General features: G+C 32.2%; 1 protein-coding gene across 6 annotated transcripts in view; it reads right to left on the bottom strand.

Annotated features, from left to right (window-relative positions):
- The window catches only part of LOC118733120 (cAMP-specific 3',5'-cyclic phosphodiesterase-like), a 192203-nt gene that overhangs the window by 20610 nt on the left and 156828 nt on the right, over positions 1 to 14765 (bottom strand). For 4 of the 6 annotated variants that reach the window (XM_036462354.1, XM_036462351.1, XM_036462352.1 and 1 more), the window contains one exon: positions 877 to 981. In XM_036462354.1, the coding sequence (XP_036318247.1) occupies positions 877 to 981 (105 nt within the window). Of the gene's footprint in view, positions 1 to 876; positions 982 to 8064; positions 8831 to 14765 lie in introns of those variants that run through there. The other 2 variants (XM_036462355.1, XM_036462356.1) reach the window with 1 other exon arrangement.

The following is a 14765-nucleotide window of genomic DNA, read 5'->3' as shown; positions in this document are numbered from 1 at the left end:
AGATTTTTAAAGAGACGAATAAAGTGTTGTTGAAAAATTTGTCTAATAGCGCCGGGAATGATAATTTAGTTAAGATTAAAATAAGCCATCTAAAAAATGGACAGACTATTTTGTCGTTTAAAAATTGGAAATAATTTCTTTGTTGTTCAAAAACTGGACATGAATTTTGGCCATCTTGAAAGTGGACTTATTTTTTGTTATTTACACCAAAAACAACGTGAACTTTTTGGCGAAAGTTGGAATTAAAAAAAAATCATATTTCTAGTCTTTCAAAGCCTAAAAAGAGGTGCCATGCCATAAAGCTGTAGCCATCAGTTTGTCAAATACTTCAGAACTTTTTATGGTTACGGCGAAAAACGAAGACTCTATAGATATGGCACAAATAATTTAATTTAATCGGCATAATATATATGTATATATATATCTGAATTTTAAAGTTTCAAACAAAAATTTTAGAACAGTTTTTAAATGACAAAAATTTATGTCTAAATAGTTTTCACTTCCAAGCATTCGTTTACTATAAATTCTTTTTATTTGGCATCTAATTGTTCTTTAGTTTTTTGCTTCACTGTCGCACACACCTACACTTCCCTATTCCTCACTTTGTGAACATAAGTAAATTTTTGTAATTGTTTGTTATTACACATTTTAATCAGTTCAGTTTAAATGTGAGTGAAGTTATATGAAAATCAAATTCTTCAAATATTTTGCAAAATGTAATATTAGCATTATTAGGAAGATAACACAGGGGATTAGTAAAAAAAAAACACTTCATAATATTAAACTTTGTTAGAAAATGTTAAAACATTTATGCACCAAAGAAGGTAAACAAATGGTATGTGTGTGTTGTGTGCTTTTAGTTGCACGCATACTTACTTATTAGATGCTTGCACATTTGTCAGACTTAAAAGATTATTGCGCACTGAGCGTAAGCTGGCCAAAATTTGGGCAAATGGTGTTACAATAAGATCCTCGCCATGGCTGTAAGAAAATTGGAAAATGGGAAATTTTATATTAACTAAATAATAGCAATTTTGAACACATATGTACATAGATTAAGTGCTTAATACTTGTAAATTTTTTTAAATAAATATAAATTAGAATAAAAATTCACTAACTGGTGCGTAATGGTGCGCAAAACAATTAATTGCTATGTGCTGATATAACAACATATTTTCAACATATTTCAACATTATCTGGTATTTTTAGCGTAGTGTTTGAAAAAATGCAAGTGCTCAAAGCAAAGAAAATATTTATATATGTATGTAGAAATATGCATTAATATTATCTAGTATCTACAGTGGCGGTCCAAAGTAGAAGAATGGTGTTTCGGTTTTAATATTTACAATGTTTTTCAAGCTAACATTTTTATGATATTTTTTTATAAAAATATGGTTAATGCTTTAACCCAAACCGCATAGATCACATTTTCAAACTTTATACAGAATTAAAAAAATTTTCAAAAATTTGTATCTAAATTTCGAGTTTCTTAACCGCAATTTTTTTAATTTGTTGAGTAGGCAGTTAACAGGCTTATAAAATTTTCGTAAAATAATTGCAAGTTTTGAGCGGCTACATAATGGCATTGATATTTTAATATTTGTTTGTTTGTTGACAGTGTTTTGCACTTTTTTCTATATAAATATGAATTTCTTGTGGAAGAATATGCGCAAGACCGTTTGCGAAAAAAATAAAAAAAGTCAACGACAGTTTTCCTAAATTTCGCTATTTATATGAAAAAATGCGCAAAAGTCGTCAGCAAAAAAAAAAAGAAAAACTCAACTCAAAACTTGCACTTATTTTATAAAATTTTTATAAACCCAAAAAATTTATAAAAGTTCTGGTTAGATTTCAGATACAAATTTTTGGGATTTTTATAAATTCTGTATAAAGTTTGAAGTGTAATTTAAACCTTAATGGCATTTTTATAAAAAAATTCCAAAAAATTTTAGCTCGAAAAACATTGTAGAAATTAAAAACAAAACACCATTCATCCACTTTTGACCGCCACTTTATTTGTTGAGATATATACAAGTGTAAAGCTGATATACACATACTAAGGTTCTTATCACTTATTTATACTCTTCCACATTAATGCCATAATAAGTCGTTTTTCGTTTAATTATTATATATTTATATATATTTATATATTTTAATATTTTTAATGGTACATGCTTTTCATAATACCTACATACGTTTAAAAAAGGTTCCAAATACCTAGGTTATTAAAAGTGTGGTTTTAATTAAAAGTTTTCCATTTGTCATAGAATACAAAAAAATTTCTTGTAATCTTTCATATCTGCCAACATACATAAGTATATACTACAAATATAAGTTATATCTAAAATTTGAGTTAATATACTGCTGAAGAACTTGTGCGACATGTGCGAAGAAATTAGAATTTTAACCAAAAAATAGATTCCCACTAATTTTATTCGCTTGTCATCTGAAATATTTGCGTAAACATTTGTATACATATAAAAGTATATGTATATATGTAGGCAAGCTTACCTTCTTTTATGAATGCATAAATCAATAAAATTCTAGATTTTTTCAATTTTATCTCGCCGCAATTTCTTACTTTTCAGAAAAGAACAATCTAAATGCGACATAACTTCCATTAATTCATACCTATCTTTGCATTATACACAAGAGCGTGGACCAACCGCAAATACCGCACCAAATTTTCAAGCTGCATTGACTATATTTGGATAAAGACTTAGGTGCTTGGAGGACAGCAGGCCACGCAAGCGTTTTTCAGTCGGAAACTTTTGCTGCCATTGAGGCATTCAAAAATAAATACACAAAATCGCGGGTGTACATTTTCTCAGTTAGTAAGGCGGAGAACTGTAGGAGAGAGAGTTAGCAGAGCATAGTGGCTGATTCAGAAAGCCTTTTTTTAGAGGTTCGTCGCACAATTTTTTTCGGGGAATTTATGTGTACTTACATACATACACATGTCGGTATCATTAAAATTTTGATTATGTTTTTGTTTGTGGCTCTTATTTTTTAGCATTTTCTTTTGATCTGCATATGGAGCATTCCATCGTTGGTACGGGAGAAATCGTACGACTTATCTCACTTTACGCTTGTAATTAAAGGCAAAGTAAAAAAATTATAAAACAAAGTATTTAGTAGTACATTATTTTTTATGGCAAAGTAATAACCGAAAACAAAAACTTTGTTTGTTTGAAATATTAGGGTATGCACAAAAAATCCAAAACTATTCGCCTGTCTAGTGTTATGGAAAATTTCAGCGATATTAATGATAATTAAAAAAAAAAAAAAAAAATCGTTTAGTAGCACTAACATCAATGCTAAATCAAAAACAAAAGTTTCAAGAATAGATTTATTTCAAACAAGTTTAAATAAGTTTTATAAATTAAGATTTTCGCCACTTTTATAAATAATTGATGATGTGTTCACTGATAATTCGTGAAACTCAAATATTCCGATCGATTTCTCTGCTTATTTATGTGTTTAAAATATATTTAAAGTAAAAAATCGATTTATGTGCTAATTTTATATTTAAAGTACATTTGCGTTGAAAAATTCGTTCGGAGAAGTTATTAATTTGGCGACGAAAATATACCTTTTTTCGTGGAATGCTCGATATATGCATATTATTTTAGTCTTTCTGCTACGTGCCTTAAATCACGGCGATATCGATGTTACAAAAATACACACACACACACACACACACGCACACACATACCAAACGCTCACTCATCCACTTGGCCTTTATAGCATCATAGTATTTTTCAATCTGCGGCCATGGACTGGACTCACTACTTGTATATTTTCGAAAGCATTTTTTTTTGGCTTCTTACGACAAGAGTTGATTATTAATAATCACACAGCTTTTGTTCTTTAAGATTTCTAGCTATGTATGTATGGTTTTATAAATTTATTAGCAGTCTCTGCTTGCTGTCTCTTAGCTACCCAGTATATGTATGGCAGGCAGGTAATTATAGTACAATAGTATATAGTACTATAGTAACAAAGTTATTTTTTGCGTGCTAATTTACGCCTTTTTTAATGACTTCCAGAATCTTGTGATATTTTTACATATATGCAGGGTCATTAACAGCACAGCATGTGCGTGTAATTTGTTTCTTCAGGACGCTGGTAAAGCATTTGGTCTACATTCATATGTATGTATGTATTATCGTACATATGTACATATATTTGCATATCAAAAAAGTAATAATGAGGAACTTAGTAACGCTGTTGATTGCTTATTTTTTTTGTGTGAAGCTGAATTGAATATTTAATTGCTGCCCACTGAAAACAGCAGTCAATCTGAGTCTTTAGCTGTGAGTGATTTGTGCTGCTAGCTCAGTGAGCAGCGTTCACTTTCATCACTTATCTGCGCATTGCACATTTCACAGCTGCTTGCTTAAAGGGGCACAGCTGATTGTCTTTGTGTGAACGATGTGCGCCTTTGAATGCGGAAAAATTCCATTGGCAGCTTTAACTGTCAGATTTTTTTGTTCCATCTGAAAAAAAAAATACGCGACACGTATTTATGAATTTATTACTCTGCTCATATGTTTTACAGAAAAGATTTTTCCTGCAAATGCCATAAAACAGTCTGCTTATGAGATCATAATTTTTTCTTAAGCTTTCACTATGGTTATATCAAAAAGCTTCATAAATTTTTTTAATTTTAATTACAGCCACTGTCAGTGCCATTAACGCAAAGGTCAATTACCCAGCCACTCAGACCTAGACGCATACGCGCTGGACAACAATGAAACGGAAATATGGGCACTGACTTTTCCGGCATATTGAAAGTGTCAATGGTGAGGCGTAGAAGCACTGAAAATCACAGATCTGTATAGTATTATTTTAAATGCTTTCATACTTATATGTAAGCACATATTTCTGTGTATTCAGGTGGGTATATATCATCAACTCAGTGCTGTTCACCAGCATACATATATTAATATGCATGAATTTGAATAAAATATGCTCTGGTATTTACTTGCGTAGGTGTGTGATCATACATATTTTCCTCAATTCAATAAACAAAAAAAAAAAACATGAAATTAATTTAGTTTATCGCATGACGTCATTAGCAGATGTCAAGAGCTAGCTATAGACTAGCGGCGGTTGCTATGCCTTTTCACTCGACACATCCTCACTCATGAATGCCAAAATCAGCCGCTCTCATTCGCATGAGTGGGCCACATTGGCTACTCTAAATAAGCAGCGAGTCACATTTTCTTTACATGTGTATGTTTAAATTTTTGTCTAATAATTTTTCCCGATGATACATACAGACATATGTATGTACAAACAAATATACTTTTATATTAGTTATTTTTAGACAAATGTCCTCAAACAGCAGCAGCAACAGCAACAATTAATGATACATATTTTTTATGTCCGCTAAAGTGTTTTATACATACATATCTATCTTGTGCTAGCTTTAGTGATTGCTTGCGATTTCTGACTTAATTTTTCTGCTTATATATTTTTATATATTTCAGTTTCCATGCCGTCACATTGGCTTATTTGGAGGTGTGACTGGCCATCCATCTCAGCAGCAGCTTTTATCTGCATATTGTGTAAGCGTGTGCCGTCAGTGAAATAGCAAAGCATATGATCGCTTTCGTTGGCGCTTACGTTTGACGTCATAATCACGAGTTGACCAGGTAATCTCTGGGGATTATTGATTGCATATTTCAAATGTTTTGTATGTTTACCAGCTACATATATATATATATTTATTCTCTCAGCACGCTGGCGCTGACGAAATTATTTTAGAACAATTGAAATTCATTAAGTGTAGATTATGTCAGAGACGCGTATATATGTATGTACATATGTGGGTATGCACTTATGTATATGCGCATGATTGGATGTACATATGTGTTTATGCGAGCAGGTGAGTGCTTGATGAATGTGCCTTAAATTACTTTGTGCATTAGCATTAGAATAGCTAAACAATTTCATAAATGAGTGATTAGTGTAAAATTAATCAGTCTATTTTCCAGGGAAAACACTTGGTCCATAAGCAAATACCCCTTTATATACATGGTATGTACATACATACTAACAAATGTATGCACTTATATTCAACCTCGGTTAAGAGGCGTTAAGTGCTCTTATAAGTGAATAATAAATTCTAAGCGGCAACATTTGTGAAAAAATCTCGCTGGATATCTTCATAAGGAACAATTTGGCAAACAGGCAGGGCAGGGACCGAACATAACAGTTATTGATGAAAACTGCCATGGAAAAATTCACTATGAATTAAAATTTCCTTAGGAAATGTTCTACAACTAAGTGATACCTTCCAATGGATTTCTTTTTTCACCGAGACTCAAATTTGAAAATAAATTTTCATTTGCAATTTTTATGCAAAATTAAAAAAAATAAAAATTATTTTGGATTTTTATATTACAGATCCAAATTAACAGTTATTTTTTTTTATTATATGTCTTAGATAGTAGTTAATGAAGAATTTTATTTATAATCAGTCAGTAACTTTTACTTTTAATAGTCATCAACAAAAATCAGTCGCCGACTTTTATTTTTTAAATCATTCGTATAAAAGTTATTAACATTTTTCGCATTGGGAACAAAAGTTTACTACGACTTACACAAATGGCTTTTATAAGTATGATTTAAAAAATAAAGGTCAGTGACTGATTTTTATTTATGACTTTTATAAATAAAAGTCTTCGATAACTGTTATCTAGGACATATAATTCAAAAGTCAAAAATAACTGTTATTTGCAGATTATTAAAATAAAAATTAAAAATAATTGTTAATTTGCAGTTATGAAATAAAGGTCAGAAATAGTGGTTATCTAAGGGGTAATTAAATAAAAGTCTAAAAATAATTGTTAAAGAGCGTTTTTTTAATAAAAGTTATAACTGTTACGATCCCTGGTTATTAGGCCTTATGAATAAAAGTTAAGCAATTGCTTTTTCTCAAAATTTCAGACCTTAAATGTACAGAATCAAGTACTGATGATAAAAGTAAAAGTCCTAAAAGATAACGGAAAATATAACACGAAAAACCTCAAGAAGTCCTAAAAAACTAAGGGCAAGTTCCGAAAAAAGCTGAAAGATTCCTAAAAATTTCCGAAAAGTAAAACACGATAGCCCGAAAAAAATCAGAGGAAAATTTGAAAAATTTCGAAATACTCTCAAATAAAAACGCAAATATTACCGATTATTCCATTTTACAATTCGATTTACTTGAGCATTTAGCAACTCCTAAATGCCCACGTTTTTTGATTTTAAAGCACGGCCCGAGATAATTAGTTCTTTGAAAGTTCTTAATGTCCAAACAAGTTTTTCTTACAAATTCCAATTTTAAAGACCGTTTTTTGCCGGACATCATTCCCTAGTTTTTCTGGCGTTGCAAAAACATTAAGAAAGGCTTATGGCGTTTTCTTTTCTACCGAAAAATGTTACCTTCTCAGCGCCCTCTAGGCACAAATACTAAGAAGAGATCAATGAAAAGGCAATATTTTTTATAGAAAAAAAAACGCCATTACTAAAACGCAGCTCATCTATGTATGGTTTTATATTTATTTTTTTTTGTTTTTTTACAAGCTTTTATTTAACCTGCTCATCGCGCGGAAATTTCTAAAAGCGCGTTTCCACGACGCCCAAATTGTGCAAATTCAACGCTATTCTCAATGGCGGCTGAGATATCGGTACGATTCTCAATTCGACCATACAAAAAACTGTCACCTGAACATGCCCATCACTCCCTAGAGATTTGAGCAGCTCCTTAGTACTCAGCTCAAGCTCAAGTTGAACTCAAAAATAAATATTTATTGGGCATGCTTCCATTTATTTTGTAGAAGATTAACTACATAAATGATTCAAAATTATTTAAAGATTTTAATACACGTATTTGTGTTTTTGCTTCTGTGTAGCCAAAAAGTAAAATTATACATATTTAGTGAAATTAAACTATTTTTAAAAACGCATATACAATTTTTATTGGTTTTCGCACGCAATTCATTCAACCTTCACAAAATGTTCTACTAGCTTGCTTTAGTTTATATTGCTGTTGTTGTGGTTGTTGTTGTTTACCTGCGTGATTTTATTGAAAACATATTGTTGGGATCATTGACTATAGCCAGGGCCAAGTCATCTTGCAGCACAGTGGGTATCATATTGAAGAAGGAGTGCACACGCGGCAGCGATTGCGAACTGGCTGAATTTTTATTCATCATTTCGAATTTGTACTGTACGCAAGTAATTGTAGATTTTTAAATTAGAAATTGAGTTACTTTTTTTTTTTTGTAATTCAAATATTTCAGCGCTGTTTCAGCATTTTTTGAAATTCACTTAAAATTTGTTTTATATGTATATATTTTTCACTTTGGTTTTACTATGTTTTCAGAGTAATTTCATCTCTTAAAAAATTGTTCTTTTCAATTTCTTCTTGTTTTTTCTTCTTTCTATAACCATTGTGTGGTGTATGGCACTTCTTTGTCGCGAATTATGTTACATTTTTTTAATGTTGTAAGCGCTCGATAATTTTGTGTTATTTCTTCAGTCAACCCTTATCTACTTCTTTGTCTACTCCATTTGTTTCTGGCTTAAAAAATGCGGCAACGAATTGCTCATTTGAGCGTCTTTCAAAAAGAGTTTTGGCTATTTTGTATTTTATTTTATATTTTGAACTAAATTTAGTTTTTCTCTTATTTGACTATCTTTCTTATTTTTTGTTTGCGAATTATTTGAGTATTAGACTAGTTTGGACTTATTATCTGTATTTGAAGTCGGGGTAATCACAGTAAGTTGTATTTAATATAAAACATTTTTTTTTTTTATTGAAACGTATATTTTTTTATTTTGGTTGTTTTTAGTTGCTTTTGAAGTATAATTTATTAAAAATATTCTTCGTTGCGTAGTTTAGCTGTTTTTTTTTTGTTCAACTGCTAAGAAACATTTCAGTGTTTTTGTTTTGCCAGGCGTTAAACTTAGTTCGGCTAAATTTTCTTCGCGCTATTTTCACGTTTTCTCATCTTCTTCACTAAAGTTTCCATCACTTTTCAAAATTTCGCTTGTTACAGTCACATTGCGTTGATTATTTCTATCGAACTCGGCCACTATGTACAGCATACTTTTGTGAAATCTGAGAAATTTTATTTTTTATTAAACCATTTTTTTTCAATGCAATTTCAACATTTTCATAGAATTCTCACAAGTTTTCTCACTGCCTTCAAGGCTTACGCAAACATCCTTTGTTGGCGGTCTATCGGCTGCTATTGACTTGCTGCTCGCTACGCCGCGCCGCCCCACACGCGTATTCCATAAATATTTTCGCACTCTGTTGGTTAAATTTTTTTCTTGACTTTTATGATACGCAACACTTTTTTTTTATGAGCAATAATTTTCATAAAAATTCTTTAATTCTATGTATAAGTTTTTTTTTTTAGTGCTGCTCACAGCTGGAGCTCACACGCTTCAATGACCTTTTTCCCACAGCGGCGAAAAAAATTTACAACTTTTTTATGAAATTTTTTCCGTTGTTTTTTTTCTTGGCTTTTTTTGCGTTCTTATTTCCAATTTATACGATTGTAATGTGATTGTTAGTTTTGCGTTTTGAAAATTCTAGCGGCGGCCATGCGCTGTAGCTAGCTGGCTGGCTGGCTGGCTGGCTGGCTGGGTGTTTGCGCGCCTTCACTAAAACGCACAGCGTCTCAACGTTTTTCCTACAAAACTGAAACTGAACAAAAAATTGTTTCCTGCGCGCTGTGAGTATGCTCCTCCACGGCGATCCGCAAATAAGCGCTAGCACAGACGAATCTGCATACATACTACTACAAATGTATATATTCGCTTTGTACGAGGCGCGTACATTTTTGCTTGGCTGCCAGCGGTCAAGCAGTGATGGCGGTGGTGGCGGTAGCGGCGTCGTCGACGTTGGCGCGGCGCGATTATTGACAAGTCACTGTCGGCGCACTTTTCTAGCAATAATTTTTCCTCATCACTCCTACATTGGTGTCTTCATTATTACCTATACTTGGCTTCATTATTATCTTTATGATACTCTTCGGACTGCTCTTTCTTCATTTGACTTTGATGAATGTATATTGAGCATTAAGTTCATAATGATCATCTCACTCGATTATGATCTTAAGTTAGGCAGCGAGGAAGCAGCATTAAGTGGCGGTAGCAACTATGAAAAGTACCAATTCTCCAAATATATGTATATACGAATATTTCGAGCAAAAGTTTATGCAACAAAATTTTTTATTGGGAAATACAAATTTGTATGCCGCTGTGATTCTTAATTTAGTTGTAGCGTCTTTCATCAAAATATATGTATGTATGTATATATATTTTTACTGTTGTTGTTCTTGTGTAGTACCAGTACATAGCGTTTCTATTACTTGCCGGCTGGAAATTAATTTATTATTATTATTTTTTCTATTTTTCCCCTTTTTGCCTCTCTCGAACTGCCGCAGAAGACGTTCGCCGTTCTTCTGCTCCATAGAGAGGACCAAATCGCTTAGTTGCTGTGATTGCTCGTTTAAAGCGTATGTGGTAAACACTTTATCTCCTGCTGTTGTTGTTGTTGTTTTTTTTGGTGTGCGCGTAATCGATTTGTTGAGATTTTTACCCTTACCTACCATAATAATTAAACAAATACATATAGCGAATCGAGTTTTTTTCTTCTTATTTGGTTTTGCTAAATAAAATGTGATTTTGTTTTTGCTGCACTGATTGTAAAGTATGTAGATATCTTTAAATGTAGAGTGCAAGTATTCGATGTTTTTAATTTTTTTTCTTAAACTTATCTTTATAAGCGTCGTTTGAGTGTGTGTTCTGGTATGAAAATTGAGATTCGTGATCTATTTCACGTATTTTAAATTTACATTAGGGTGCCTCACAAAAATATTTCGAAATTTCTACCGGAAATCTAAAATATGTAATATTTAAAAACTGCCACGAAACAATTTCGGGAAAACATAAAGATTTACGTTGCTGGACCAATTTGAAAATGTCTCTAAAAGTAAAATTTTTTTGATCCCGTTAATTAATTTTTTTAAAATGTATATGCAGACTTTTTAAATTTCAACTCCTCTAACATCTGAGGTGTTTTTTTTTTGGCGGAAATAGTTTTAAAAACTAATTTTGTTTATAAAAAAGTCGTGAAAAAAAGTTCTGCAAAATTATGCCGAAAATAAAATTTTTCATAAAACCCCAAAAAGTTTAATGTTTGAAAAAATTTAACTGTTATCAGCACCTTTAAAATATTTCTAGAGTTCTTGAAAAGAAAAAAAAATACTTATGCAAAATACCACAGAAAAAAATTTTCGAAAAAGTTTACAAAGTTTAATATGTGAAAAAATAAAAACCAAAACCGTTCTGAATAGATTTTCAATGGTGGGAAGAGTCAAAATTTTGTATCCATTATTTTCCTGAAATTTTTTTATTTTCAGGTACTTTAGTTCTATTGAAAAGCCCCTGTTTAACGCTTCTGGTTTAGCCTTTCCAAAGCCACATCCAACTCCAAAGCTTATTGGAATTACTTTACTCAGATTTGAAAACACAACTACCTATCATCTTATCATTACACATTATCGCTTTAGTATTTTTCTTTAATACGTGTATGCTCGTGGCTTCAATGTATCATTAAAATCAATGTTACTTAATTAATTAAATTTTGTCACTTGCCATTTTATTGGAATTCTCAAAGCACTATACAAAAATATGTGAAAAACGCAGTACGTGTTTTCGCATTGTAGGCCAAATTAAACATTTTATGTGAATTAAATGCACACACATGATGGCGACGGGTCGTTTGTATTAATGTACACATGTATGTATGTAAGTAGAGCATATCAGTTTAACATTGGTATGCAAAAACAACGACACTGACGCTGCTGATGAGCAATGATTTTTTTTTTGATTGCACGTACATGCAGCTGTTTAATTAATGTCAAATTATTATACGATAACACGCATTAGGGATGTTCTCATATGTTGGAAAATTTCGAATTGTTGTTTATTTGTGCTTACATGCCATGAGCTGCAATGAATAGTACATATCGATGGCTGAGTGTTAGATCGACCTATCTCGGCAGCCAGTTCGAAAACGCCTTGTCTCAGAAAATTTTTCAATAACGCCCTTCTTCAGAATTTGATTGAAGGAATGACCTATTTAAGAATTTTATTGAAAAACACGCTATATCAGGATTTGGTTGAAAAACGCCTTATCTCAGAATTCGGTTGAAAAACGGCCTATCTCATAAGAAAATATATTGAAAATCTACTGAGATATGGTGATTTTGAATCGGCAGCTGAGATAGGGCATTTTTTTATCTCTGAAAATCTACCTTGCATTGAAAATAAGTTTATCCTTAGTATATTTGATTACCGTGCATTATACATACAATATTTAATAACTATTTAAGCGGATATTTCTTTGTTGAAAAATGTTACTCATACGCGCTGTAGTGCACTGGAGGTAATATCGGAATGTGTTGCTGTTTCATACATACGTATGGCCGTTAAAAAGTAATTGAAGAGGAATAAATTTCAATCGTTTCCTTATTCCAATCAAGTTTAAATCTTTAACGTGTTTTTTTACATTTCAAACAACTTTTTGTAATTGTTCGTGACTTCATTAGTGGCGGCTCCCAGCAATTATCTATAAAATAATTTCTCAGTCTTCACTGAGCTAACCGAGTTTGAGTATTTAGTAATTCCACACAGACATTTACGAAGTGATAAGTATAAAAGCACACAGCTGACTTCGCTAATAAAATGTGGTATAAAGACTAGCCTATAAACACAAATTCAATTAAATTTAAAGTGATCAAACAAAAAGATAGATATAAAAGCATTTCATCCACCGCGATAAAACCCCAAAATAACTAGTAGAGAATAAAAATCATGGCTGTGTTATAATCACCGGCGCTGTCTAGATTCCATATTTTTCAATCGGTTATCAATTTGTACTCTGAACATATAAGGCGGCGCAAAAGCCCTCACCCCTTCGGAGGATGCCAAAATTTTTGCCAATGGTGACAGATGTCAGTTTTCTTTTGACAGAAACAAAAGACACGTCAACAATACATCAATCGCTATATTTCTTAGGAATGCGAATACGGTTGCTTCGCCGGTGGTGTTAACGAGATGCTGCCAGGTCTGGTCGCCCCCCGTAGTAGCCGTTCTGCTTAGAATATCGCAGCTGAGGCTGAAGTCAACGCAGAGGACCACGGAGTATCGACCAGATGAAACCAACCGAAATTCTGAGAGCTGCATTTCCGGCTCATTTATTATCTAGTTTTGAAAATGTCCACTGGCTGGTAGGATCGCCCGATGCAACTACTCCAGATTTCTTTTTTTTTAGAGTTTCAGGCATAAAAAACTAAGGCAACAAAAAACACAATCCAAAAGCAGAAGCAAAGTCATCATAATGCTTATGGTGCAATATGTGTGTGTAATTCATTAAAAATTAATTATCGCTCAATATTCTTTTAAAAATTTTGCCAAAGTTAAAAAAGCACGACGTCAGCACTTCTTGGAATTTTACCACTTAAAATTTTGAAAATATTTTTTTTTTTTTGCCACAAATTCGATGCTATTACAAGTACTTAACCGAGTCCATGTGCGCTTATTACTTATTGGTACATTTTGAAAGCACCTGTCTCATAAACAATTTTAATGAAAATTTCTTAAACTTATTTTCAGACTAAATTTTTCGTGAAAAAATATGCGCCAGCCATTTAGTGGCAGATCATTACTAGCTTGTCAATTATTATATTTAGTATGTAATAATGATTGTGCTCCTGAGCAAACGCATTAGCCAAGCTACTTTCCCACTATTACTGCAAATATTTCTTTTGACTTATTTGCTTCGTTTTGGTTTTATTTTTACTGTGCTTTCGTTGAAATTGAGAGTGAATTCCTGAGAATCGTTTGGATGTGCCTACAAAGATAAATATGTACACACATATTTCGATTCACGCAAAAATAATATTTTTTCTGAAAATTACGTATTCAGGAAAGCGATGCTTCCATAGAAAGTACGGCGGGGTGTATACTTGACAGAGAAAAATCACCAAAGTATCCAAATGGGGCCAAAAGACACTGTAGCACAGAGAAGTGTTTTTAATGCCAATGTGTGTTCTATAAGTACGGTGACCATATTTATGGCCGCCGCTCATTCGATTTTTTTTACAAAAGCTCTCAAAGCTTTATAGTTAAGCATGCCTATGTAGTACATTAACCTTGAAATTTGTCCGAATTAAAGACAATTTTATTAACATTTTGTAAGTTTATTTTATACAATAAGGCCATTTTTTTCGTAATTCTCCATTTCAAAGGTTTTACATTTATTTAGCAATCTGCTCAAGTTCAAAATTTCATTGGCAACACTGTGCGCCATGCAAAGAGCTTCTGCAGAAAAAGATGTGGGACATTAAAAGAAATACAGAACATTTTTCGTCCGGTAAAAAAGGAAATTACAAGTGCAACTGCCTAAAAATGAGAACTCTGCCGTACAATACAAGACAGATGGTCACCGCATATATAATTATGTAGTATTTACTTATAAGTGAAAGTAAGTACAAAGTGTAAGCATGGAAAATGAAGGAGGTTACTTCTACGAAATGACGCTAACAAATCATTGAAGCGAAAGCTTCGTGAAACTCCCGGTGGACCAGGCATCATGCCAATGCATCAGCGCGCATAATGGCGATGACCTCAATTTGGTTGTTTCACTTTTACTGCGGTTTTCACACGAATGCAGACTATTTTTGTTTTTATTG

This window comes from Rhagoletis pomonella, unplaced genomic scaffold (assembly GCF_013731165.1).
Source record: "Rhagoletis pomonella isolate Grant_MI unplaced genomic scaffold, Rhpom_1.0 Rhpom_scaffold_00002, whole genome shotgun sequence".
Classification (NCBI taxonomy): Eukaryota; Metazoa; Arthropoda; class Insecta; order Diptera; family Tephritidae; genus Rhagoletis; species Rhagoletis pomonella.
The sequence above is the reverse complement of the archived record's forward strand: the minus strand, read 5'-3'. Positions and strand labels throughout refer to the sequence as shown.